This window comes from Felis catus, chromosome E2 (genome assembly GCF_018350175.1).
Source record: "Felis catus isolate Fca126 chromosome E2, F.catus_Fca126_mat1.0, whole genome shotgun sequence".
Lineage (NCBI taxonomy): Eukaryota > Metazoa > Chordata > Mammalia > Carnivora > Felidae > Felis > Felis catus.
Genome location: NC_058382.1, coordinates 5,584,445 through 5,612,087, shown reverse-complemented (window position 1 = coordinate 5,612,087; position 27,643 = coordinate 5,584,445). Strand labels below are relative to the sequence as shown.

At 39.3% G+C, this 27,643-nt stretch overlaps 1 protein-coding gene across 2 annotated transcripts; it reads left to right on the top strand.

The window, feature by feature from the left end:
• Positions 1 to 53: 53 nt before the first annotated feature.
• On the top strand, positions 54 to 15,128 carry LOC101083469 (zinc finger protein 665). 2 transcript variants are annotated; one of them, XM_045046191.1, is made up of 4 exons: positions 54 to 229; positions 684 to 776; positions 4,941 to 5,078; positions 12,468 to 12,554. In XM_045046191.1, the coding sequence occupies exons 2-4, from the start codon at positions 762 to 764 to the stop codon at positions 12,486 to 12,488; spliced, it is 174 nt and encodes a 57-aa protein (XP_044902126.1). In that variant the 5' UTR covers positions 54 to 229; positions 684 to 761; the 3' UTR covers positions 12,489 to 12,554. The 2 variants fall into 2 exon arrangements, with proteins under 2 accessions (XP_044902126.1, XP_019674053.3); XM_019818494.3 differs by having other exon boundaries at positions 63 to 229; positions 4,941 to 5,106; positions 12,468 to 15,128.
• Positions 15,129 to 27,643: the final 12,515 nt, after the last annotated feature.

Below are 27,643 nucleotides of genomic sequence, written 5' to 3'. Positions count from 1 at the left end.
GCCCCGCCCAGGCCCCGCCCAGGCCCCGCCTCCTAAACTACTTCTCCAGGTCGCCGTGCGGAGTTTCCTTCAGACCCGGAAGTGAATCGAGCTGACGGGCAGAAGCTCTCCGGTGAGTGAATTTGGGATACCCAGTATCAAACCCGTGTTTCGAGGCAGCACAGCCTGCTGTCCTCCACTCCGAGGTTCTCTGGTGGCTACAACTACCGTTCTCTCCCTCCCGCTCACGGTGAGTCCCGGCGTGGCTGTGAGACGTTCCGAGTCCCGGTAGCCCCGTGTCCCGGCGTCCGGCTCCGCTTACAGCCCCTCCGCCGCGTCACGTGCTTCACTGTCCTGTTCCTCCGTCCCTGGTCCAAGAATGGGTTGGGGGAGGGGAGGGGCTCTTTTCTATGCGGTGTTTGGTCAGGGCCGGGTCTGTGGCTTGGAGGGGAGCGTCAGTCCAGCCCAGGTCCCACTGCAGCAGCAGCAGCAGAGCGCGTGGGCCACTCCGCAGGCCAACGAGTTCTGCAGAAAAGGGGAAGAACCCGCTCCTTTGCTCGCCTCTGCGTTCACGAGCCCCTCCTCGGGCTCCTCCTGGGGCGGCAGAGCCCTGTCCCTTCCCGTGTTGAGGTTCTACCTCTGTGTGTGGTTGTGTCACCGGAAGACGGTTTGTTCATTCTAAGCATGAAACAGCCTATTTTCAGCACTCAGGGTTCACTTCTCAAGACTGATCTTATCCGAGAAAGAAGCCCCGAGGAACAGGAAAGAAAGAGGAGGTCGAAATGAGTCGTTCCCAGGTAACGGTCACATTCTTGGTTGTTTCTTCTGTGTCTCTTAACTGAAATTGGTAATGTTCTCTCGAGGGACTTGCCTCACACGTGTGCTGGAACTCCCCCAGACCTTGTCTCAGTACCTCTCATCGTCACTTAGATTCCATTCCTCCCGCATGGTGACTCGGAGACGTGGAATGTGTGAAGAGGCCGTGTTGGGGATCATCTAGGAGGAAGGTTTCATGCTTAGGTTTGGATCAGAAGCTGGGAGTGGGCCTTTGGTGTCAGTGAGGTTGGCAAAGGGGATTGTCTTAGGGGTTGCATAGGAACGCGCCGTCAGTTCCTTGTGGACAGCTTTAAGAAGAACTGCACATTTGTGCGCCCAGTTAACCTGCAGGAACAGCTGGAAAAGAAGACAAGAGGGGAAACCTGTTGTCCCTGCTTTTACAAGGCGTTTGAAACTAACCAAGTGAATGGGCGTGTTTCTGGCTCGGAGATAGTAATGATTTGGATTGGAATGGAAAGTTCTGAAACATAACAATGATAAAGGGTGTTTTATTGTGTAATTTGTTTTAACAGTAAGTTCTTTAAAATCACTCAAAGCATATCCATCCCGTGAAGATCTTGTTCACCCTGGGGCTTTTGCGCAGGTGTTTGACCTAAAAATGTTTCAGCAATTCCAGTGAAGCAAAAAACTTGGTCTTTGTCGTCAGAGTGCCTGGAGGCAAATTCTGGCCCCACCAGTTGTTACTGAACACCAATTTGGTTTAACCATCACATGCTATATATCTTTGTTTTCAGGTGAAACTCCAAACAGTGTTGCACATTCTGGACTAAGAAGTAAAACATCTACTTCCCTGTCACGCCCTCCATCATCACTCACTGACTTTTGTTAGTTCTGTGCAAGATTAAGTGCAAGTCTTTTTTTTTTTTTTAATTTTTTTTTTTCAACGTTTATTTATTTTTGGGACAGAGAGAGACAGAGCATGAACGGGGGAGGGGCAGAGAGAGAGGGAGACACAGAATCGGAAACAGGCTCCAGGCTCTGAGCCATCAGCACAGAGCCCGACGCGGGGCTCGAACTCACGGACTGTGAGATCGTGACCTGGCTGAAGTCGGATGCTCAACCCAGGCGCCCCAGTGCAAGTCTTATAAAAATGCATTTACCAGCATTAGTTGATGTTAGTTAAAATTATTCAGTGAATGTTATATTGTGCTATTTTATTCCATACACAGATCTTGGAGTTGTTTTCGTGCCAGTATACATAGAGACAGCTTGTTCTTTTTAGATCCTCATTAAAGCATTCTCTAGGGGCGCCTGCGTGGCTCGGTTGGTTGGGCATCTGACTTCGGCTCAGGTCACGATCTCACGGTTCATGGGTTCGAGCCCCACTTCGGGCTCTGTGCTGACAGCTCGGAGCCTGGAGCCTGCTTCAGATTCTGTGTCTCCCTCTCTCTCTGCCCCTTTCCTGCTTGCACTCTCCTTCTCTCTCTCAAAAATAAATAAACATTAAAAAAAAAAAAGCATTCTCTGAATGAAGATGCATGGATCCCACATGGTTCCCAATGAACAGGCACTGTGTGCAGTGGTGAATGGCAGGAGCCATAATGTCCCTGTGTCAGCCTCAGTTTTAGTGGAAATGCTTCTCTTTACTGCCGATCATGATGTTTACTAGAATTTTCTTGCTTCTTGCTTTCTGATTTTTTATTCAGCATGACTTAATTATCCAATAATATCTTCAAAGATCTAATGCTTTCAAAACATTTTTCTATCTTAATCTATTAAATTGATGTAGAACATTAATGCATTTTATAATCTTCAATCATTGTTTTATTATTGGATATACTATGCTTGGCTTATATTTAAATGGACAAAATTTTGATATTTACATATATATGTATTTAGTGGAAAAGGTAAAGTTTTCTATTTTTTTATGACTAGGTTAATACAAGAATAATGTTAACAACCTCATTAAAATTAAGTACAATTTCTGAATGTTATTTTATCCAAAATACTGAAATACAGATGAGTAAAAAAAATGATAGATTAAAAAAATTCATCCCCCAAATCTGTCTGAGACAACTGCTTTTAATGAAAGTGTGTTTAAGTGTGTGTGCTTGTATGCAAGCAGAAACCTATGATGTGAGGGGCGCCTGGGTGGTTCAGTCGGTTAAGCATCCGACTTCGGCTCAGGTCATGATCCTCATGGTTCATGAGTTTGAGCCTCATGTTGGGCTCTGTGCTCATAGCATAGAGCCTGGAGCCTGCTTTAGAATCTGTGTCTCCCTCTCGCTCTCCCCCTCCCCTGCTCTAACTCTGTCTCTCTCTCTCTCTCTCTCTCTCTCTCTCTCTCAAAAATAAATAAACATTAAAAAACATTAAAAAAAAACTTGTGTGTATTAAAGACACATTGTTTCATAAATAACTTTTTAAAAATGTTTATTTTTGAGAGAGAGAGAGAGAGAGAGCATGAACAGGGAGGGGTGAAGAGAGGGAATCCCAAGCAGGCTTTGAGTTGCCAATGCAGAGCCTGACATGGGGCTTGAACCCATGAAACTGAGATCATGACCTGAGCCGAGATCAAGAGTCAGATGCTTAACTGACTGAGCCAGTCAGGAGCCCCCATAGATAACTTTTATATTTATTTTAGCCTTTGAAAATTGTTCTTACATACTTTTCATGGCCTTAAGTTTTTTTCTGCACTAACTCATTAGTAAATTAATAGTGGTAAGAATAGTAATGTACTATGTGTGTGCATATATAACAACATTATATGCAGGTCCATGTTTTCAGCTTTGAATTCTTCATGCTTTCTCACTTAGAAAACCTGCTAGCAATGTACTTTTTAAAAAATGTTTATTTTGGGGCGCCTGGGTGGCTCAGTCGGTTGAGTGGCCGACTTCGGCTCAGGTCCTGATCTCGCGGTCTGTGAGTTCGAGCCCTGCATTGGGCTCTGTGCTGACGGCTCAGAGCCTGGAGCCTGTTTCAGATTCTGTGTCTCCCTCTCTCTGACCCTCCCCTGTTCATGCTCTGTCTCTCCCTGTCTCAAAAATAAATAAAAACGTTAAAAAAAATTTTTTTTAATGTTTATTTTTGAGAGAGAGAGAGAGAGAGAGAGAATGTGGGCAGGGGAGGGGCAGAGAGAGAGAGAGACAGAGACAGAGGATCTGAAGCAGGCTCTGCACTGGCAGCACAGAGCCCAATGTGGGGCTCCAACCCATGAACTGTGAGATCATGACCTGAGCTGAAGTTGGACGCTTAATGGACTGAGCCACCTAGGCACCCCTCAGTGTAATTTTAATGCTGCTTCTGTTACTTAACTGTGGACTCTAGGTTCAAGTCTAAATTCCGAACACCTGGTTTTGGTTCCAGCTCTGCCATTTCTTAGCTCTTTGACCCAAGGCAAATTTCTTAGAGTCTCTGTGACAGTTGCCTCCTCTATAAGGCAGGAACAGATATTTCTCTAATGTTATTACCCAAATTAAGGGGTGCCTGGGTGGCTCAGTCAGTTAAACATCTGACTTTGGCTCAAGTCCTAATCTCATGGTTTGTGAGTTCAAGACGCGGATCAGGCTTTGTGCTGACAGCTCAGAACCTGGAGCCCGCTTCGGATTCTGTGTGTCTCTCTCTCTCTGCCCTTCCCCAACTCGCACTCTGTCTCTCAGAAATAAATAAACATTAAAAAAAAATTTTAATGTTATTACCCAAAATAATACCCATTTGAATAATACGTAGCACGTTATAAATGTTCAAAAACTTTTTGTCTCTGTTCTTATAATCATCCTCACATTCTTAGATCTCAGACTTTCTTAAAAGTCTCTGAATTTTGTAGTCTCTAAAGACACTACTCATAGCGTCAGAGACACTACTCATACTCATCAGAGAAATCATTAATGTGTAAAATATACTACCTAACACTTCTGTGTAGTCCACCTTGTGATGAACTTTTTAATTTGTGTATTTTGTTCACAAAATTGCAGAATGCACAGTGACTTTGTGGATGTATGTCCTCTCTTTGAGAAGTATAATAACACAAAATTAGGGCTATATGACTGGCTCAAAAATATCTTCTACTGATTTGTCAAAAAACTCACTACCACCAAATCAATCCTTACATCTCTCTCTTATAATTTGTGTGAAGATAATAACTCTCCTCATGGTCTCTTAGTCAAATGTGTTTCTCGTTACAGGTGCTGTTGACCTTCAGGGATGTGGCCATAGAATTCTCTCAGGAGGAGTGGGAGTGCCTGGACCCTGCTCAGAGGGCCTTGTACCGGGAAGTGATGCTGGAGAACTACAGGAACCTGGTCTCCCTGGGTGTGGATAAAGTGCGTCCAGATGTTGGGATCTGCCCTAGTGAGTTTCTTGGGATCCTCTGCCCTGCCTGACTGTGATCAAAGCTGTTTTGACTCTGAAATGAAAGCTTTATGAAGTGGCATTCAGAAGAGAGCTAGATGGCTATATATGTAAAATGTTCCTTAAGCAGAAGAAGGCAGTCAGTGGATGAAATTAGTGTAGACCCATCTGTAACATCTTCCGTCTTCAGATGAACTAAGGGCTGGGATTATATTCTGGAAAAGCCCCAGCACATAACTTTCATTTCTTATAAGCAGGAATCTCTCTGACCTGAATATTATCTCTGTTTTGGAGCCAGGGGCAGAGCCCAGGGGTCTGGAGGGCAAGATGAAAATAGTGAGAAAACCAAGTGGATTTTCCACATCTGTGTCAAAGCTGTGAACGCTGGTAACAGCTGAGACAGTCAGAGATGAAGCTGCTTCGTCAAATATTGTCTGAGAAACCCTCCCCAACAAGGAGAGGTCTGGGAAAAGAAAAGTACTTGTGAGCACGGAAAGGAAATCTCCCCCATTACTCTGTCGTACAGTTGGAGTATCCTCCAACCCTCTGACGGTGTCTCAGCTGATGCAGAGACAGAGGCAAAGTCTTTATCATGACCTACAACACTCTATTATCTGGTTGCTGTGACCTTTTTGGGCCCTAGGTTTTGAGAGGGATGAGGAGGGCTGTGTCACGGGGACCCTCGTTCCTGTGGTCTCTCCTCCCGTACTTGATTCCATCTGATTCCAACCGATCCATCAGTTCCTCTGTAGTCCTGGCTCCAGGACCTGTCCAGGGTTTGTCCTCAGTTCCTGTGTTTGGGAGAACTGTTTATGAGATAGGAAAACACTGAGTCTCCTCCATTGCATTTGGGCCCCAAGGCTTTGTGGGACTGCCTCAAGGCCTCATAGCCATTTTGTCAGACCTGCTGTTGCCACACATCAAGAGTATAATCAGGCAGTGGGGTGGCTCTTCTGAGATTGTTGGTCATCAGTACCGTAAAGACAGTGGACAGAGAGATCGTCTCTTTGAAACCCAGTCCTATGTGGGGAGCGTGCCTTAGTCTTCTCAAAGACCCTATAAAATCTAACTCCTTTACTTCTGTTATCTTGCCTTGTTGTCCTTCCAGCGCTCTGCCTAGGCTAGGGATGCAGATGAAACTTGGCTCTTCAAGATTTCGTATTTTCCTAAGTGCAATTTTGCCCGTGAAACTTGTTTTCCTAGGGTCTGAAATAGCTTCTTTATCTGCTCTGATAACCCACTTTTAGATGATGGGCAACCTCTGGTGGACTTACCTATGGAGGGGGCTTAGCGGCTAACAAAATTTTTGAAGAACGCTTTGATTAATGTATTACAGTGCTGTCCTGCTACTTACGGGAAGTGCCCATTTATGCCACTGAGTGGAGTGATCAGCAAGTTCTAGGGATGCTGACATGGAAAGTATCAGGATAGCCCGACTGATCGGTGATAATAGTTATCTTTCTGCTGTTGGTGGGGTGTCACCCTGTCTCTCAAGGGCAGTGTGGCGATATTGATCAAATATCTAATGATCATTCCCTTTGAGCCAGCAATCAAAGGTGTACAAACTTATCCAAAGGAAAATGTCACAACTGTGTGTCTATGAGGCTTTGGCCAAACTGTGGTTCATGTCACATTTTTCCCCTGGCATGCACCATTGTTTACTCTCCTTCAAACAAATAATGATTTTTTTTTAAGTTTATTTATTTTGAGAGAGAGGGAGCATGAGCAGGGGAGGGGCTGAGAGAGAGAGAATCCCAAGCAGCTTCTGCAGAGTAAGCGCAGAGCCCGACGTGGGGCTCGAACTCATGAAACTATGAGATCATGACCTGAGCCATAATCAAGAGTCAGACACTTAACTGAGCCACCCAGGCGTCCCTGATTGTGATCCATCTTGAGGGAACTTCTGAAGTTAAATGATGCCTCCATTTTTTTTTTTTTAATTCTAGTGTAGTTAACATAGTGTTGTATTAGTTTTAGGTGTACAATATTATGCCTCCATTTAACTTCTAATCTGTTATGTTTAAACCACAGCAGTTTTCATTATCTACGTTTCCATGTACATATTAAAAATGAACTTTAGGGGCGCCTGGGTGGCTCAGTTGGTTGAACGTTTGACTTTGGCCCAGGTCATGATCTCGCGGTCCATGAGTTCCAGCCCCTTGTTGGGCTTTATGCTAACAGCTCAGAGCCTGGAGCCTGCTTCAGATTCTGTCTCCCTCTCTCTCTGCCTCCTCACCCGCCTGTACTCTGTCTGTCTGTCTGTCTCTCTCTCTCTCTCTCTCTCAATAATAAACATTTTTAAAAAATGAACTTCAAAAATTTAATCATCGATTATATGTTTTTGATGACACTCAGAATTCCGTTTTATATCTGTGATTTGTGGGCTGCTGGATCAAGTAATAAATATTTTAAAATGTGTTTTATAAGATTTGCTTCTTGAATGTTGAGAGTTATGGCTCAGCAGCAGTTTCCCCAAAATCTATTCAAACTCCTAATTTTGTGAAAAATTTATCTTAGTCCCTTTATTTCTCTTTCACCTGATTTACCTGTTTTTAAAGTACCCTTTTCTCAAATTGATGGGACTTCTAAAGTGGGACTATTGGATATCTTGAGAAAATACTTTTTTATTAAGTTACTGTTCATCCCAGAAACCATTAAATTGATTTGCCACAATTTGTTATATAGGATACCTTGCTTTTTTTTTTTTTTTTTTTATAGTATATTTAAGTTTTCTAAATACAACTTCTTGGAGGCACCTGGGTGGCTCAGTTGGCTAAGCATCAGACTCTTGATTTTGGCTCAGGTCATGATTGATTTAACAGTCATGAGATTGAGCCCCACATCGGGCTTCACACCAGGCATTGAGCCTGCTTGGGATTCTCTCTCTCCCTCTCTCTGCCCCTACCCCACTCGTGTTCTTGCTTTCTCAAAATAAATAAATACATGCATACATACAACTTCTTGGATTTTATTTGAATTTTACTGACTCTTTCTATTTTGGTACAAATGCTTTATTTTTTAAATTTTTTTAGTGTTTATTTATTTTTGAGAGAGAGAGAGAGAGGAGGGACAGAGAGGGAGGGAGACACAGAATCTGAAGCACGCCCCAGGCTCTGAGCTGTCAGCACAGAGCCTGATGTGGGGCTCAAACCCATGAACAGTGAGATCATGATCTGAGTTAAAGTCAGTCACCTAACCAACTGAGCCACCCAGTCACCCCCAAATGCTTTACTCTGATAATTAATTTCCCTCTCTAGATTTATCATGTACATCTTGGTATACTAAACTAATGTTTGAATGTCTCATTTAGCTTATTGGGAATTTAGCCAACCTCTTCCACTCCATGTACATCCTCACCACTATTGCTTCTATAACTCCTGGAATTTTCCACCAAATTTTTCATGTTCTGGAAACTACATTCTTTGCTTAATACCTGAAGGCTGTTTTGATCTTCATCTTTTAAACTGCATTCCACAAAAAGTTCACCTGGTCCTCATTGACTTTCACCTGTCAGTACTCTGCAGTTCCCTGGCTACAGTCAACTGCTTACATTGCTAACCACCTCTCTGCACATCTGCCTCCTGCGTGGCACTGCCACAAGTTGTTTCTGTAGAGTCACCTGGTACTAACATTGCCCTTCGGTAGAATCCATTCCACACTGTGAGTCATTATTTTCCCCTTGAGGTTGCCTAGGCTGTGATAATTGTTAATGAAATCAGAATTTATTAATTTTGGCTAAGTACACATAATTTCCACTGATTCATAATAACTATATATCCACCAATACCTATAGTAAGAGCATCCTTTACCTCATGTCTCTTTATGCCAGCAGTTGTGTAAAGAGATCCAAATACATGATTTCAGATAACTAGAGGAGAGTGCAAAAGAAGCACTCTTATTTTTATATAACAAACAAGGATACTTAGCCTCAAAAAGGCTAACATGCCAAAATTGGTAAATTTCTATTTATAAAATATGTAAATAATTTGGTTGGTATATATATATATATATATATATATTTTCAATTTTTATTAAAAAAATTTTTTTTAAACCTTTATTTATTTTTGAGACAGAGAGAGACAGAGCATGAACAGGGGAGCGTCAGAGAGAGAGGGGAGACACAGAATTGGAAATAGGCTCCAGGCTCCAAGATGTCAGCACAGAGCCCGACACGGGGCTCGAACTCACAGACCATGAGATCATGACCTGAGCCGAAGTCGGATGCTTAACCGAACGAGCCACCCAGGCTCCCCTTATTTTTATTTTTTTAGCTTAATCTAACCACATCCCCCCAAGTTCAGAACTTGACAAAAATCTGCTGCTAAATTTGTTTCCTCCTAACAAACCCTTTGTCTTCCCTACCAGGGATTCATCATCTTGCCATGTGTCACCCTCCATTGCTGAATTCTTGACAGACTTTCTTTGCATCTGCATGTATACCTGGAATGAATTCATCCATTCTCTCCTTGATGGCCATGTCCAGAATTTAGCTTTTTTTTTTTTTAATGTTTATTTATTTATTTGGAGAGAGAGAGAGAGAGCTCACACACACAGTGGGGAGAGGCAGAGAACCTCTCTCTCTGGGAGAAAGAATCCCAAGCAGGCTCCATGCTGTCAATACAGAGCCCCACATAGGGCTCATTCCCATGAACCATGAGATCATGACTTGAGCCTAAACCAAGAGTCAGATGCTCAACTGACTGAGCCACCCAGGTGCCCTAAGAATTTTGCTTTTGATACCTGTTGAGAACATTTTTTGTACATGTCTGATGTAATATGTATGTAGGACTCTTTTGAGTATATGCTTATAAACAGAAAGCCAAGGATATTCAATTTGATAAATTTTAAGGCAAATGTTGGAAGGTAAACCTATATTCCTCCCACTCTATCGTACTGACTGCCTTTCTAATCTCTTCATTCTTCCCTGCCCCACCCCTGCCACACCCATAGTGCATTTCCTGAAGAATGGGTCAGTATTGTGCCACTTGATATAAATCAGTTCATGTCTTTTTGTAAGATAAAGATTTGTACTGTCCCAGCACAATTGTATTCTCATAAATTTGCAAGCATAGGCTCTGTTCTTCTACCTTTTCTCAGATTGTTCATTGATCTGGATGGAGCACACTGTTCCTTTATTAGCGTATTATTGTTGAGCCCCTGGACACCCAAGTCTCCTCAGAGAACCCTATCCTTACCCCTTCTCCCACACTGTATAAAGATCTATACTCTTCCCAGAGGACATCTTGCTCAGGATAGCACCACTCCTGGTCACTCTCTAAATCAACACTTTCAGGGAGTGATGATTCAGATGCCGTTATCCAGGAGGGAGGAGTCAGAAACAATATTAGTGACACAATTCAATTCCGTAGTTTTCCTGAAGCATTTCTCTGCAGGTTGATGGGATTTATTATGCCCTTTTGCTTACTTCCTGGGGTGGGCAGCGGTGTCTAGTGCTCAAGGACCTGTGCTCTGAGCTTGCAGGCCCAGGTTCAAGTTTTGGCTTTCACATTTACTTTCTGGGTGAATTAGTATTGGATACATAAACACCATGGGACCATTGTTTTTACCTGAAGTAATATGATGGTTTACCTCAAGAATATTAAATATGTTAATGCTGTGAGAACATTTTGATTTTTGTACAGCATATAGCAAGGACTGAAAATTTACTTTTGTTTTTCTAATATTTTTTAATCCCTCTTACGTGATTGACCTTTGCCTGCAGTGTATTGTGTTTGTATTCATTTTGTAATTTGTCTCATCTCAATGTTGTCTCTGCCTTAGTAAATTTTCGAGGCACATACTCTAGTACATGTATTTCTTTAAAAAAAAATTTTTTTTGTTTTACATTTATTTATTTTTGAGAGAGAGAGTGAGACAGAGCATAAGCGGAGGAGGGGCAGAAAGAAAAGGAGACACAGAATCTGAAGCAGCCTCCAGGCTTCGAGCAAGCGTTCCGCACAGAGCCCAACGCGGGGCTCGAACCCATGAACCATGAGATCATGACCTGAGCCGAAGTTGGTCACTTAACCAACTGAGCCACCCAGGCGCCCCTCTAATACATGTATTTTGTAATTGCAGAATTGCATAATTAAGTGTTGTTTCATAGTTAGGAAATAGCTCTATTGGTTGTTAGTTAACTGCAAGTATGAAATCATAATTCTGATTTCTGATTGCCTTCCCAAATTCTTTATCTTAAAATATGTATATACCTGAACCAGATATTTAAAACATCAGTGGTTCTTAACATATGTTTCAATTCTCATATGGTGGGGGTATAGCTCAGTGGTAGAACATTTGACTGCAATGCTCATAGTACGTACTCCTTCCGAAATAGGAGCCTTTTTCTTTGTTCTGACGGAAGAAGTCTTTAGAATGCCACAGATTGAAATGGTTTGTAATTGTGTTTGCTTATTATTTATCTTCTAGATTTACTGTGGGTTTCTAAAAATGTTAGATTTATTTTATTATGATTTACAGATAATGGTTTTCAGTATCCATTATGTATTATGACTGTCATGCACCAGTGGTTAATGTCTGCAAGAATATAGATAGTTTTATTATAGAAATTCAGAACAATATTTGTTATTCTTACAATGGTGTTTTATCAAGTTTGCCTCATTTTCTTAGAGCTGTTTTTATTTTGTAATTGTGAATTGCGATTTATTTATTAGAGAAGTTTGTTAAGATATTATTTATCATTGGGGTGCCTGGGTGGCTCAGTCGGTTAAGTGTCCAACTTTGGCTCAGGTCATGATTTTGTGGTTTGTGAGTTCGAGCCCAGCGTCAGGCTCTGTGCTAACAGCTCAGAGCCTGGAGCCTGCTTTGGATTCTGTGTCTCCCTCTCTGTCTGCCCCTCACCTGCTCGTGTTCTGTCTGTCTCTCAAAAATAAACATACATTTAAAAAAATTAAGATATTATTTATCATTATATTATCAATGCTCTGTTTTAGCCTTTATTGTTGTACCTAAATAGTTAGGTACCTTTACAGTGTATGTGCATTAATATAATATTGCTTTTCTTCAAATATGAGACACCCAAATATCTACTGCCAAATGGTGAGTACTTTGGGGTGGCAACAGAAAGATACTACTTGTTTCAGGGCCTATGTAAATACTCTGAGTGGTTTGAACATAGGGTGTTGGAAGTAGGCTTTCCTGAAAATAATTTTATCTATGTGTAAACACCCTTTCTTAATTGAGGAATCCAATTCCCTTTGTATTCCTAAATATTTGCATACGTTGGTTGAGAAGTTTTAGAACTATCTAAGAATAACTTTTGGCATAATGTTATGTTTTCAAGGTAAAATATTCATTTTACAACTCTAGTTAATAGTAAACCTATGGTTCTTTATATCTTTCAGATATTTCTGTTAGAAGTGTGATTAAGGAATTATCAACAAAAGAGGATATTAACAAAGAAGAACTGTTCCAAACACTGATGTTGGAAAGACACAAAAGAAATGACATCAAGGGTTTGGGTTTCAGAGAGGTCCAGCAAAATACACATGAGTTTGAGAGTCACTATGGATATAATGAAACAAATTACAAAGGAGTAACTGCAGCCCATAACCACAGTTTCACTGGTAGAAGAGATCAACAGCATAACATCTCCTGGAATGTTTTCCCTCTAAAACAGGATGTTTCTGTAAGGAAAAGTACTTCTCAATCTTACAAATGTGAGAAGTCATATAAAAGTTATTTGTTAAAACTAGAAAATAACATAACTTGTGCAGGAAACAAGTATATAAAATGTTTTGAAAATGGGATTGGATTAAGGTTTCAGTCACATCTGACTGACCTTCAGAAGTTTCAAACTGAAGAGAAAATTCATGCATGTTATCAAGTTGAGAGGTTGATCAACAGTAGTTCTGCTTCGCCACTTCAAAGAATTCCTTCTAATATCAACATTAGCATTTGTAGTAAATCCAGGAAATTTCTTATTCATCCTCCATTACTTACACATCAAAAACCACATAATAATGAAGAGCCTTACAAATGTAATGATTGTGGGAAGGCTTTTAGAGGAAGCTCAAACCTCACCAATCATCAAAGAATTCATTCTGGGCAGAAACCTTACAAATGTAATGACTGTGACAAATCCTTTAACCGGATCTCACACCTCACTAGACACCAGAGGATCCATACTGGAGAGAAACCATATAAATGTAATGTGTGTGGCAAGGTCTATAGTCAACATTCAAATCTTACAATTCATCAGAGAGTTCATACAGGAGAGAAGCCTTACAAATGTGAAGAATGTGGCAAAGCCTTTACCGAATTTGCAAAACTTACTAGACATCAGAGAATCCATACCAGAGAGAAACCATATAAATGTAATATATGTGGCAAGGGCTATAGTCAAAATTCAAATCTTTCACGGCATCAGAAAGTTCATACAGGAGAGAAACCTTACAAATGTAATGAATGTGGCAAAGCTTTTTCTGAGTATTCAAGCCTTACTCGACATAAGCGAATTCATTCTGGAGAGAAACCTTATAAATGTAATGAATGTGGGAAAACCTTCAGAGGAAGCTCAAATCTCACCCTTCATCAAAGAATTCATTCTGGGCAGAGACCTTACAAATGTAATGAGTGTGACAAATCCTTTAACTGCATCTCACACCTCACTAGACACCAGAGAATCCATACTGGGGAGAAACCATATAAATGTGATGTGTGTGGCAAGGTCTGTAGTCAATATTCAAATCTTGTAATTCATCAGAGAGTTCATACAGGAGAGAAGCCTTACAAATGTAATGAGTGTGGTAAAGCCTTTATGGAGCATTCAAGCCTTACTCAACATAAGAGAATCCATAGTGGAGAAAAGCCTTACAAATGTGAAGAATGTGGCAAAGCCTTTACCCAATTTGCAAAACTTACTAGACATCAGAGAATCCATACCAGAGAGAAACCATATAAATGTAATATATGTGGCAAGGGCTGTAGTCAAAATTTAAATCTTGCACAGCATCAGAAAATTCATATGGGAGAGAAACCTTATAAATGTAATGAATGTGGCAAAGCCTTTTCTGAGTATTCAAGCCTTACTAGACATAAACAAATCCATTCTGGAGAGAAGCCTTATAAATGTAATGATTGTGGGAAAACTTTTAGAGGCAGCTCAAACCTCACCAATCATCAGAGAACTCATTCTGGGCGGAGACCTTACAAATGTAATGAGTGTGACAAATCCTTTAACTGCATCTCACACCTCACTAGACACCAGAGAATCCATACTGGAGAGAAGCCATATAAATGTGATGTGTGTGGCAAGGTCTGTAGTCAATATTCAAATCTTATAATTCATCAGAGAGTTCATACAGGAGAGAAACCTTACAAATGTAATGAGTGTGGCAAAGCCTTTATGGAGGGTTCAAGCCTTACTCAACATAAGAGAATCCATAGTGGAGAAAAGCCTTACAAATGTAAAGAATGTGGCAAAGCCTTTAGCCAGTCCTCTAACCTTGTCATACATCAGATGATTCATACTGGAGAGAAGCCTTACAAATGTAATGAGTGTGGCAAAGCCTTTAATGTGTGTTCAAGCCTTGTCCGGCATCGAAGAATCCATACTGGAGAGAAGCCCTACAAATGCAATGAATGTGGCAAGTCCTTTACTCAATTTGCAAACCTTACTAGACATGAGAAGATGCATACTGAATAGGAACACTGTGAATTCAATACGTGTAGAAATGCTATTGTCCAAAAATCAAGTACTGGGGATCATCAGAGAATCTGTAGTGAAGAGAAACCTCACAAATACGTTTATAGTAAAACCTTTAATGTGTGTTCAAGACTTACTCAACATCAAAGAATCCATGCTGAATAGAAACCATATAAAAGTCATGTATTTGCAAAGCTTGTAACCAGGGTTCACGTTTAATTAGACCCCAGAATATGCATCTTTGAAAGAAACCACAAAAAGGTAAAGGGTATGGCAAGGCTTTTATCTAAAGATCAAGCATATGTAATGTCTCCTACTGGAAAGAAACCATGTAAGTATAATGAATGTGTTAAACTTTTGTCAGATGTTAAAATGTTTACCTTAGGGGCCATGAGAGAAAACATACAAATGTATTGAAAATGGCAAGGCCTTTAGACAATGGTCTGACTTTTAAGATTCATCAGAGAGTTGATACTGTAGAGAAACCTTAAAAATGAAATGATGTGATAATTTCTTTAACCATTTCTCACAATCAGCTACACATCAGATAATTCATAGTGGAGAAGATAATGTCTGAGTTCTCCTGAAGGATTATTTAATTCCAAATAACGTTGGGGTGCCTGGGTGGCTCAGTCGGTTGAGCATCCGACTTCGGCTCAGGTCATGATCTCGCAGTCTGTGGGTTCGAGCCCCACGTGGGGCTCTGGGCTGACAGCTCGGAACCTGGATCCTGCTTCATATACTGGGTCTCCCTCTCTCTCTGCCCTCTCCGGCTCATGCTGTCTCTCTCTGTCTCTCAAAAATAAATAAACACCAAAAAAAAAAAAAAATTAAAAAATTCCAAATAATGTTAATAGTGATTAGTTAAAAAATCAAAATAATACCTATTGATTGGTTATTTAAGTTACAAGGCTATCTGTGAAAAGGTCCCGTTACTTTCCTCTTATTATATAGTTTATTTCAGGTTTCTTGAAAAGGCCAAGTTACTGTTGATGAGTTTCATCCTGAGGTTTGAAATCTGTTCATGTTATACCTTCATTACAATCCTTTCATGTCACCATGAAGATCTCTTGGAAGGGTTTAATAAGATAAAAGGGCAAACTTCATTAGGTGATGTTCATCCATGTCCAGAGTTTCCTGCAAGAACAAGAACCGTGAATTTGAGTGACAGTGTGGGTGGCATATAGTGGATGTAAAACTATGATCCCAGTCATCAAGATCAATGTGTTAAGGACTCTCTTCTCCAGATTTGTTGGTATGGGGCTTTTATAGTGGATCTGAGGAGGGTACTGAATGTGGCTTAAACTTCCCAACCAATGCCAAAGAAAGAGTAGATAGGCTATCTAATCAGCTTACCTAGTTGGTAGAAGGGGGAGGGATGGGAGACTTGAAGCCATTAATAGTCAAATAATTAAAAAATGAAGTCAGGATGGAGCACCCGGATGATTCAGTCAATTAAGCGTTGGACTCTTGATCTTGGCTCAGGTCATGCTCTTGCAGTTTCTGAGTTTGAGCCCAACATCAGATCTGTGCTAACAGTGTAGAGCCTGCCTGGGATTCTGTCTCTTCCTCTCTCTGTCCCTCCCTCCTTCCCTTTCTCAAAATGAATAAACAAAAAATAAAGTCAGACTAATTTAACACTGAATGTTTACTCTTAAAGTTTGTCCCTTCTTGGTTGGGAAAGATGAGTTTTCCTCGTGCCAATAATCGCATGTCCTTTTCTGCACATGTAGGATCATTTATATAATATGTTGAAAGTGTTTGTGAAATACTGTTTAGATAAATTGCCTGTGACATTTTTAGGGTAATTTCATGAAAATGAATGTGTAGGAAGTTTTATCAGACAATAGATATGATTTAGGGATTTTACCAGGAAAGCAGTTTTAAAGGCTATCAAAATCTCAATTTGGGATTCTGGTAACAAGCCTTATGGTTCATAGTTCTTTTTCAACTTTGCTAGAGATTCATTTTAATTTTCTTTTTTTTTTTTAACTTTTTAAATGTTTATATATTTTTGAGAGGAAGAGAGAGACAGTGTGAGCAGGGAAGAGATAGAAAGAGAGAGAAACACACACAGAATCTGAAGCAGGCTCCAGGCTCTGAGCCAACAGCACAGAGCCCAATGCAGGGCTAAAACTCACAAACCACGAGATCATGACCTGAGTTGAAGTCAGCTGTTTAACCGACTGAGCCACCCAGGCACCTCTCATGTTGATTTTCTTATAAGTTTTTTTCTTAACACTTTTCCCTTCACATCTTTTAAATCAACTTATATATTTAATTTACATTTTATCCCTTTAGTCAGTAAAAAATTTGGAGGATGTATGACAAAGGGCTTCTGAAACTTTTACAACATAAAAATGAGAGGTACAAAGTGCTTTATGAATGTAAAGAAAGAAGGTCTGTCATGTCTTTAGTTCAGTGTAACAATTGCAATGGTACAGGATGATGAACTGGTATCTTGTAATGTGGAGGCAGGAGACCTAGTGCTTCCCTGAAAGTCACACTAGAATTTTAGTTAAAAATATGCTCATTTCACCTGAAAAGTTTCTAAAATACATGCTCTTTCTGCTGTTACAATTGCTGTCGTCATCACTTCTATTGCAATGGAGATTGGGACCCATATCTCCAAGGTCTTGCAGGACAGAGTCAGTCAGAATGTTTTCCTGAATTCAATGCAAATATAATGGATATTTGTTCATTTTATTTATATATAATTCACATGCCATAAAACTGACACCTTAACTGTGTACAATTAAGTCACTTTGTATTCACAATTTTGTAAAACCTATCAGTACTAACTCCAGAACAATTTCATCACCCCATAAAGCAACCCCATACCCTTTAGCACTTCACACCCCCACCCCTTGGAAATTGCACTGTAATTTCTGTCTCCATGTTTGTCCTTATTCTGGGCATTTCATATAAATGAAATCATACAATATGTGGCCTGTCATGTTTTTTTTTCTGTGAAAATGTTTTAAGACTGATCCATGTTGTAATGGATCATTACATGAGTCCTTTTTATGGCTGAATTGTAGTATTATAAGTGTCCTGAAATATTGTATATGAAATCATTGTATGAAATTCTTTGGACTCCTACTTTTAAGCTATTTAAGTAATGTTGCACTTACAACCTTTTGGGTTTTGGTTTTTGGTGTGTGTGTGTGTGTGTGTGTGTGTGTGTGTGTGTGTGTGTGTGTGTGTGTGTTTGGTGGACATTCTCAGTTCTCTTGGGTACATGTATTGGGTTGAGATTGTAGTACTATAAGAATCATACACAAGTGTTTCAGTTTCTCCACTTCCTCATTAACAGTTGTTTTCCACCTTTTTTATTACAGCTACCCCAACAGGTGAAAGTGGTATCTCACTGTGTTTTTGACTTGCATTCTCTAATGACTAATGTGTTTCATGTGTTTGTTGGCCATAGGTATATCTTGTTTGGAGAAAAAAAAAAACTATTCAAGTGCTATACACATTTTTAAATTGAGAAGTTGTTTTTTGTTTTAAGAATAATTTACATATGATAGATATATTATACCCTTATCAGGTATATAATTTGTAAGTATTTTGTGGGTTATCTTTTCACTTTTTTGACAATGTCCTTGACACACAACTTTTAAGTTTTGGTGAAACTTTATTTTGGGAAGGGGTTGCTTGCACTTTTGGTGTTGTATCTAAGAAACCATTGCTTAACTCAAATGTCAGGAAGACTTATACCTATGTTTTCTTCCAAATATTTTATAGTTCTTGCATTAAGTTCTTTGATCTGTTTTGAATTGACTTTTTTTAAAAAAAATTCTTTAACATTTATTCATTTTTGAGAGAGTACAAGCAAGGGAGGGGCGGGGCGGGGGGAGACACAGAATCTGAAGCAGGCTCTAGGTTCTGAGCTGTCAGCACAAAGCCCAACGTGGGGCCTGAACCCATGAACCATGAGATCATCACCTGAACGAAAGTCGGATGCCTAACCGACTGAGCCACCCAGGTGCCTCTGAATTGACCTTTGTATATGGTGTGAGGTAGGGGTCCAACTTCATCCTTCTCCATGTAGATACCCAGTTGTCCCATCTATTCAATATATATTTTTTAATTTTTTAATGTTTATTTTTGAGAGAGGGAGAGAGAGCATGAGTGGGGTAGGGACAGAGAGAGAGGGGGAGACAGAATCTGAAGCAGGCTCCAGACAGCTGTCAGCACAGGGCCTGACATGGGGCTTGAACTCACAAGCTGTGAGATCATGACCTGTGCCAAAGTCGGACACCTAACCAACTGAGCCACCCAGGCTCCCCTCCATCTATTCAATGTTTTTAAGCATCAGAGTTCCCTTACTATATTTAAAAAGATCAAAATTGCTCTTTTATTAAGAGAAATAATAAGACCACTGGGCCATGGAACTGATATAGTCAGGCTGGTGGACATTTTTAGACTTTGAAAATACATAAATAGTAGTATTCTGAGGGACTGTAGTGATCAGTGTTTGGTCAGGGAAATATATACATACAATTATTTAAGAGTAAGAATTGTATAAATTAAGGCAAGATTTTGGAAGGAGTTTGAGCAGTGAAATGTGTGAAAGACTGGTAGATCATAGGAACAGTTACTAACAATTACATCTTAAAGCTCCACAGTGGTTGGAGAAGCCAAAAATCATGCATATATCTGAGAAATTACTACCTCTGGTTGCCTTAAATATGTACTTAGAGCTAGTGGGGAGGTCTGCAAAATCTTTATCCGGTCACTGGTTTCTCCCGAGATTAACGTTTTCTGTTTCACTTTGCCTTCCAAATTCCATCTAGGTTTTTCTCATTAACAAACCAGTGAGAATCATACAGTGTTTAAAAGCAAAAGATTGGGGCGCCTGGGTGGCTCAGTCGGTTAAGCGGCCGACTTCGGCTCAGGTCACGATCTCGCAGTCCGTGAGTTCGAGCCCCGTGTCGGGCTCTGTGCTGACAGCTCAGAGCCTGGAGCCTGTTTCAGATTCTGTGTCTCCCTCTCTCTGACCCTACCCCGTTCATGCTCTGTCTCTCTCTGTCTCAAAAATAAACATTAAAAAATAAAATAAAATAAAAGCAAAAGTTTGACCATAGTAGACTGAAAATAGGATAAGCAATAGACCAAAAGCATGGGGAGAGGCTGAGCAAAAAAAAAAAAAAAGTGTATGGAATAAAGCCTACATATACTGGAGAATAAAGTACCTCAGAAAACCATAAGCTGTCTCCTCTGGCTCTGCACAAAGTGTAAAACAAAGGTAAAAGCAGAGTGGTAAACCGCTTGGTTAAGAGTTGGAGTGTCACAACTAAGAGCAAATCTGCAAATGATGGGAGAATATTTTCTTTTCCTCTTTCTTTTTCGTTTCCTCTTTTTCTTTTCCTCTTTTCTTTCTTTTAGTGCTAGACATTTGGTGAAATCTGTCAAACCACAATATGATTACTAAGCTAATGGAAGAGAGACTATTGATCACACATGATAATGGAAACAGCCTTTACAAAATTAGTTTGAGAAAGTCACTAAGCGAATTATAACCCATAACAAACAGCAAAAACATACTCTAAAAAATGAGGAGAATCTGATTTCCAGAGTTCCACTTTATACTATTTTGAGTGCAAATTTTCACCAAAATTACGAGGAATGCAAAGAAACAAAAGTATGACTCAGTCACAAGAAAAAAGAAATTAAGAATGAAATATGGCCTTTTGTAGCAACGTGGATGGAACTGGAGAGTGTTATGCTAAGGGAAATAAGTCATACAGAGAAAGACAGATACCATATATTTTCACTCTTAGGTGGATCCTGAGAAACTTAACAGAAGACCATGGGCAAGGGGAAGGGGGAAAAAAAAGGTTACAGAGAGGGAAGGAGGCAAACCATAAGAGACTCTTAAAAACTGAGAATAAACTGAGGGTTGATGGGAGGTGGAAGGGAGGTGAAAGTGGGTGCTGGGCATTGAGGAAGGCACCTGTTGGGATGAGCACTGGCTGTTGTATGGAAACCAATTTGACAATAAATTTCATATTAAAGCAACAATAACAAAAAAAAATTAAAAAACAGAAACAACCTTTGAGGATGTCCAGACATTGGACTTCAAGCCGAAATGAAAGAATGCTAATTAGTAATAAAAATATGAAAATAGAAAACACACTGGTAAAGTGTAGTCAAATGCAGAATATTCTAATATTGCAATATAGTGGTGTGTTAACCACTTAGATCAAGTATAAAAAAATTAAAGGACAAAAGTAATAAAAATATAACAATATTTTTTAATGCACATGCAATGTAAAAACAGTGACATCGAAAACAAAATGTGAGAGGGGAATAAAGTTTTTAAATTTTTTTTTTCAACGTTTATTTATTTTTAGGACAGAGAGAGACAGAGCATGAACAGGGGAGGGGCAGAGAGAGAGGGAGACACAGAATGGGAAACAGGCTCCAGGCTCTGAGCCATCAGCCCAGAGCCTGACGCGGGGCTCGAACTCACGGACCGCGAGATCGTGACCTGGCTGAAGTCGGAGGCTTAACCGACTGCGCCACCCAGGCGCCCCATATATGCAATCAAATTTAAGTTCTTATCACCATAAAATGAACTTTTATCTACAAGATGGTTTATGTAAGCCTTATAATAGCCACAGAGCAAAAACCTGCAGTAGATACACAGAGAAAGAAAAGGAAACTAAGGCATACCTCTATAGAAAATTATCAATTCCTAAAGGAAACCAGAAAGGAAAAAAGGAATAAGGGAACTACAAAACAGCCAGAAAAACAATTGATAAGATGGCATTAGTAAGCCCTTACCTATCAATAATTAGCCAATGTAAATGAATGAATTATCTCATCAAAGACAGTTGTTGGAAGGCTTAAAAAAAAAAAAAAAAAAAGACCCAATTGCACGATGGTTACAAGAGACTTTAGACTTAAGGATACACAAAGGCTCAAAGTGAATGGATGGAAAAAGATATTCCATGTAAATGGAAACCAAAAGAGAGTGGCTGCACCAGTTTGCATTCCCACCAACCAGTATATAAGTGTTCCTTTTTCACCACATCCTTACCAACACCTGTTATTTCTTGTGTTGTTGATTTTAGCCATTCTGACAGGTGTGAGGTCATCTCTTTGTAGTTTTGATTTGCATTTCCCTGATGGTAAGTGATGACAGCTTTTTATGTATCTCTTGGCCATCTGGATGTCTTCTTTGGAAAAAATTCTGTTCATGTCTTCTGTCCAGTTTTTAATTGGATTAGTTGGTTTTTGGGTGTTGACATTTATAAGTTCTTTATATATTTTGGATACTAGCCCTTTATTGGATATGTCATTTGCAACTATCTTCTCCCATTCTGCAAGTTGCCTTTTTGTTTTGTTGATTGTTTCCTTCTCTGTGCAGAAGAGTTTTATTTTAAGTCCCAATTACTTATTTTTCCTCTTGTTTCCCTTTCCTCAGGAGACATATCTAGGAAAAAGTTGCTATGGCTGATGTCAAAGAGTTTACTGCCTGTTCTAAGATTTTTATAGTTTCAGGTCTTACATTTAGACCTTTGAGTTTATTTTTGTATATGGTGTAAGAAAATGGTCCAGTGTCTTTCTTTTGCATGTTGATGTCCAGTTTTCCCAACACCATGTGTTGAAGAGACTGTCCTTTTCCCATTGGATATTCTTTCTTGCTTTGTCAAAGAGAAAGTAACCATATAGTTGTGGGTTTATTTCTGAACTTTCCATTCTGTTCCCTCATCTATGTGAATATTTTTGTGCAAATTTCATACTGTTTTGATTACTACAGCTTTGTAATATAACTTGAAGTCCAGAATTGCGATGCCTCCAGCTTTGCTTTTCTTTTTCAAGACGGTTTTGACTATTTAGGGTCTTTTGCAGTTTCACACAAATTTTATTATTTTTTTAATATTTATTTTTGAGACAGAGACAGAAAAAGAGAGACCGAGCACAAGTGGGGGAGGGGCAGGGAGAGAAGGAGACACAGAATCCAAAGCAGGCTCCAGGCTCTGAGCTGTCAGCACAGAGCCTGACATGGGGCCCAAACCCATAAACCATGAGATCATGACCTGAGCCAAAATTGGTCGCTTAACTGACCGAACCACCCAGGTGCCACAGTTCCATACAAATTTTAGAATTGTTTGCTCTAGTTCTGTGGAAAATGCTATTGGTATTTTGATAAGGGTTATATTAAATGTATAGATTGCTTGGGGTAGTATAGACATTTTAACAATATTTGTTCTTCCTATCCATGAGCATGGAATGTCTTTCCCTGTGTGTGTGTGTGTGTGTGTGTGTGTGTGTGCGCGCGCGCGCGCACGTGGGTGGGTGTGGGTGTTTCCATTTGTATGCATCTTCAATTTCTTTCATCAGTGTTAAAGTTTTCAGAGTACAGGTCTTTCACTTTGGTTAGGTTTTATTCCTAGGTATCTTATTATTTTGGGTGCAATTGTAAATGGTATTTTAAAAAATATTTTTTCATGTTTATTTACTTTTTGAGAGACAGAAAGTGGGGGAGGGGCAGAGAGAGAGGGAGACACAGTACCAGAAGCAGGCTCCAGGCTCTGAGCTATTAGTAAAGAGCCAATGCAGGGCTCAGACTCCCAAACTGTGAAATCACGACCTGAGCCCAAGTCGGACGCTTAACCGACTGAGCCACCCAGATGCTCTGGGATTTTCTTAATTTCTCTTTCTGCTGCTTCATTATTGATGTATAGAAATGCAACAGATTTGTGTACTTTGGTTGTGTATCCTGCAACTTGACTGTATTTATCAGTTCTAGCAAATTTTTAGAGTCTTTGGGTTTTCTACATATATAGTATCATGTCATGTGTAAATAGTGAAAGTTTTGCTTCTTCCTTACCGATTTGGATGCCTTTTAATTTGTTGTTGTTGTTATTGTTGTCTGTTGTGCCTAGAACTTCTAGTACAATGTTGAATAAAAGTGGTGAGAGTTGACATCTTTGTCTTGTTCCTGACCTTAGGGGAAAAGCTCTCCGTTTTCCTCCATTGAGGATGATGTTAGCTGTGGGTTTTTCATATAAGGCCTTTATTATGTTGAGATATGTTTCCTCTAAACTTACTTTGTTGAGGATTTTTATCATGAATGGATGTTGTACTTTGTCAAATGCTTTTTCTGCATCTAATAATATAATCATATAGTTCTTATCCTTTCTCTTATTGATGTGATGTAGACACTGATTTGGAAATATTGAACCAACTTGCAACCCAGGAGTAAATTCCACTTGATCATGGTGAATGATTCTTTTAATTGGTTTGCTAGTATTTTATTTAGTTTTTTGCCTCTATGTTCATCAGGGATATTGACCTATAGTTCCCTTTTCTAGTGTTGTCTTTATCCAGTTTTGATATCTGGATAATGCTTACCTCATAGATTGAGTTTGGAAGGTTTCCCTCCTTTTCCTTTTTTGGAAAAGTTTGAGAAGAGTAAGATTTGACTCTCCTTTAAATGTTTGGTAGAATTCACCTGTGAATTCATCTGGCCCTGGACTTTTGCTTGTTGGGAGTTTTTTGATACTGATTCAATTTCTTTATCAGTCTTTTCAAGTTTTCTATTTCTTCCTTTCTCCAGTTTTTGTAGTTTATGTTTCTAGGAATTTATCCATTTCTTATAGGTTGTCCAATTCTTTGGCATATAATTTTTCATAATTCTCTTATAATTGTTTGTATTTCTTTTTTTCTTAATGTTTATTCAGTTTTGAGAGACAGAGAGCAAGCAGGGGTGGGGCAGAGAAAGAGGGAGACACAGAATCCTAAGCAGGCTCCAGGCTCTGAGCTGTCAGCACAGAGCCTGACACAGGGCTCGACTCATGAGTTGTGAGATCATGACCTGAGCCAAAGTCAGAGGCCTAACTGTCTGAGCCACCCAGGGGCCCCTAATTGTATTTCTGTGGTGATGGTTGTTATTTCTCCTCTCTCATTTGCAATTTTATTTGAGTCCTTTCTCTTTTCTTTTTGATAAGTCTGGTTAGAGGTTTTGTGTGTGTGTGTGTGTGTGTGTGTGTGTGTGTGTGTGTGTGTGTGTGTATGTGTGTGTGTGTATTTTCCAACCTTTTCAAAGAACAAGCTCCTGGTCTCATTGATCTGTTCTCTTGTTTTTTACTTTCTATATCATTTATTTCTGCTCTGATCTTTATTATTTCCTTCCTTTTGCTGGTTTTAGGTTTTGTTTGTTGTTCATTTCTGGCTCTTTTAGGTGTAAGGCTAGGTTGTTTATTACAGATTTTTCTTGCTTCTTGAAGTACTCCTGTATTGCTATAAACTTCCCACTTAGAACCATTTTTGCTGTGTCCCAAAGGTTTTGGACCATTGTGTTTTCATTTTCATTTAGTTCCATATATATTTTTAGATTTATTCTTTTATTTCCTGGTTGACCCATTCATTGCTTAGTAACATGTTATTTAACTTCTGTGTATTTATGGTCTTTCCATATTTTTTTTCTTGTGGTTGACTTCTAGTTTCATAGCATTGTGATCAGAATATATGCATGGTATGAACTCTATCTTGAATTTGTTGAGTCTTGTTTTGTGAGCTAATATATGATCTATTCTGGAGAATGTTACATGTGCACTTTAAGATAATGTGTATTCTGCTATTTTAGGATGAAATGTTCTGAGTATATCTGTTAAATTCATTTGTTCCAGTGTGTTATTCAAAGCCATTGTTTCCTTGTTGACTTTGTTTAGATTATCTGTGCACTGATGTAAGTGGGGTGTTAAAGTCCCCTACTATGATTGTATTATTATCAAATAGTTCCTTTATGTTTGTTATTAATGGTTTTATGTATTTGGTGTTCTATGTTGGGTGCATAAATTTTATAATTGTTATATTTTCTTGTTGGACTGTCCCCTTTATTATTAAAGACTGTTTTTTTTAACAAATAAATACAAATGACAAAACTTGAGCTACACTAGGAGAGAAAAGAAAGAAAACTCAAAATCAAATGAAAAGAGGAGACATTACAACAGATAACATAGAAATACAAAGGATCATAAGAAAGTATGAACCATCCAACAAATTAAATAACCTAAAAAAGTGCCTAGAAATATACAACCTACAAAGACTAAATCACAAACAAAATCTATCTAAACAGACTAATGACAAGTAAGGAAGTGGAATCTGTTATCAAAACCTCCCAACCAAAAAATAAGCCATTGTCTTGGAGGGGCCAGTGGTCAGGGTTTGGTTTCCTCACTACCCCTCTTCTATTCCAGGACTTATTCATGTGCTTGAGCAAGGAAAACTCTTCTGTGGTTTCACACAAAGATTTAATTTCTGGGGTTTCTTTCCTAGACAGTACTCCAATATGCACTGTGTCAATCCATTCCAAAAGGGGAAAATCTTTCTGACTGTTGGATTTGTCACCAAAAATTGTGATCTGTTCACTATGTTGAAGACCACTTGATTTTACTGTAACCAATTTGCCTTTAGTTCCCAAATGCTACTACTGATTATACCCGAAAGCCTATGTATGTTATCTGTCAAATTAGGTTGCTACAAGTAGGTGTTCCCATAGCTTGTTTCGATCTTTCCCCAGTCATAACCATACTAGCTGAACGAACTAAACATCACCATTTTTGTCAATTATACGACCGTCACTTCTCCATGTTCTTCTGCTTACCTAAATATGATCTGTTCTGGAGCTCCTGGGTGGCGCAGTCGGTTAAGCGTCCGACTTCAGCCAGGTCACGATCTCGCGGTCGGTGAGTTCGAGCCCCGTGTCAGGCGCTGGGCTGATGGCTCAGAGCCTGGAGCCTGTTTCCGATTCTGTGTCTCCCTCTCTCTCTGCCCCTCCCCCGTTCATGCTCTGTCTCTCTCTGTCCCAAAAATAAATAAATGTTGATAAATATGATCTGTTCCCCTGCATCGTAGGAAAATACACATGGACTCTCTTTTCCAGGTTTTTAGAAAAGACCCCTTTAAGATGAAATGGACTCTCATAAAATGTGATAATGTCATACAAAATGGGGTTATCATTCTGCACCTCATCGTATTTTGTATAATAATTTTTAAGCTTCCTGTCAAAATTTTGCAAAAATGACATAATAAAGATGCAGGGCCTTTCAGTGACATACAAAGGTATATGCTTCAAAGTTCCTAGGCAAGTTCATCATCACATTTTTAATCCACATTTTTAATGTTACTTTTTACAAATATAACATGTATTCATTTTTTGAACTACATTCATTTTAGGGTCTCCTAATGGGTAGTGACAATATTGAAATTTATCTGTATGAGATCCTGGAAAACAGTATGGTTAAGAAATTCCCCCAATTATATCTGTTCCAGGAAACAGCTTCCTGCAAAAAACACCCTTTCTTATATTACTTGTTAGGACTTATAGATAGCCCATAGGTTGCTTAGGACAAGCTTAGACACAGATCCTTGAAATTCCCATTTCTAATCTTATGAATAATTAGGTGAACTGTCCTGATCAATCAGAATTTAATATTTGTAAATGATTTAATCAAATGTTACTTAAGCTTATCGCCTAAGGACCCTGAACATTGCCTCATCCTTGAGCATTATAATTAGGAAAAAATCCTTCCTCCTAATAGCCTGTCCAAAGAGAGGACTGACCTCTGGGCAAAACATTCCCTCATCAGCTATAGGTCATGACACCTGTTCCTCCAACTATCCCATCTCCTCTTCTCTCTGGTCTTGTTTACTCCTTTTTATAAAAGAAACACTTTTTTTCTGTCTGTCCTTTGAAATATTTGCACATTTTGTGATCAGAGAATTTTCTCTATTGCAAGAATGTTTTGTATATACTCTCCTTATCTAAGTCCAGATTTAAAAATTTTTATACTGATAAATATGTGTTCTTAAAAAATGTAGTCTCTGTTTTTGTGGTACAAAGTTTAATTTTTA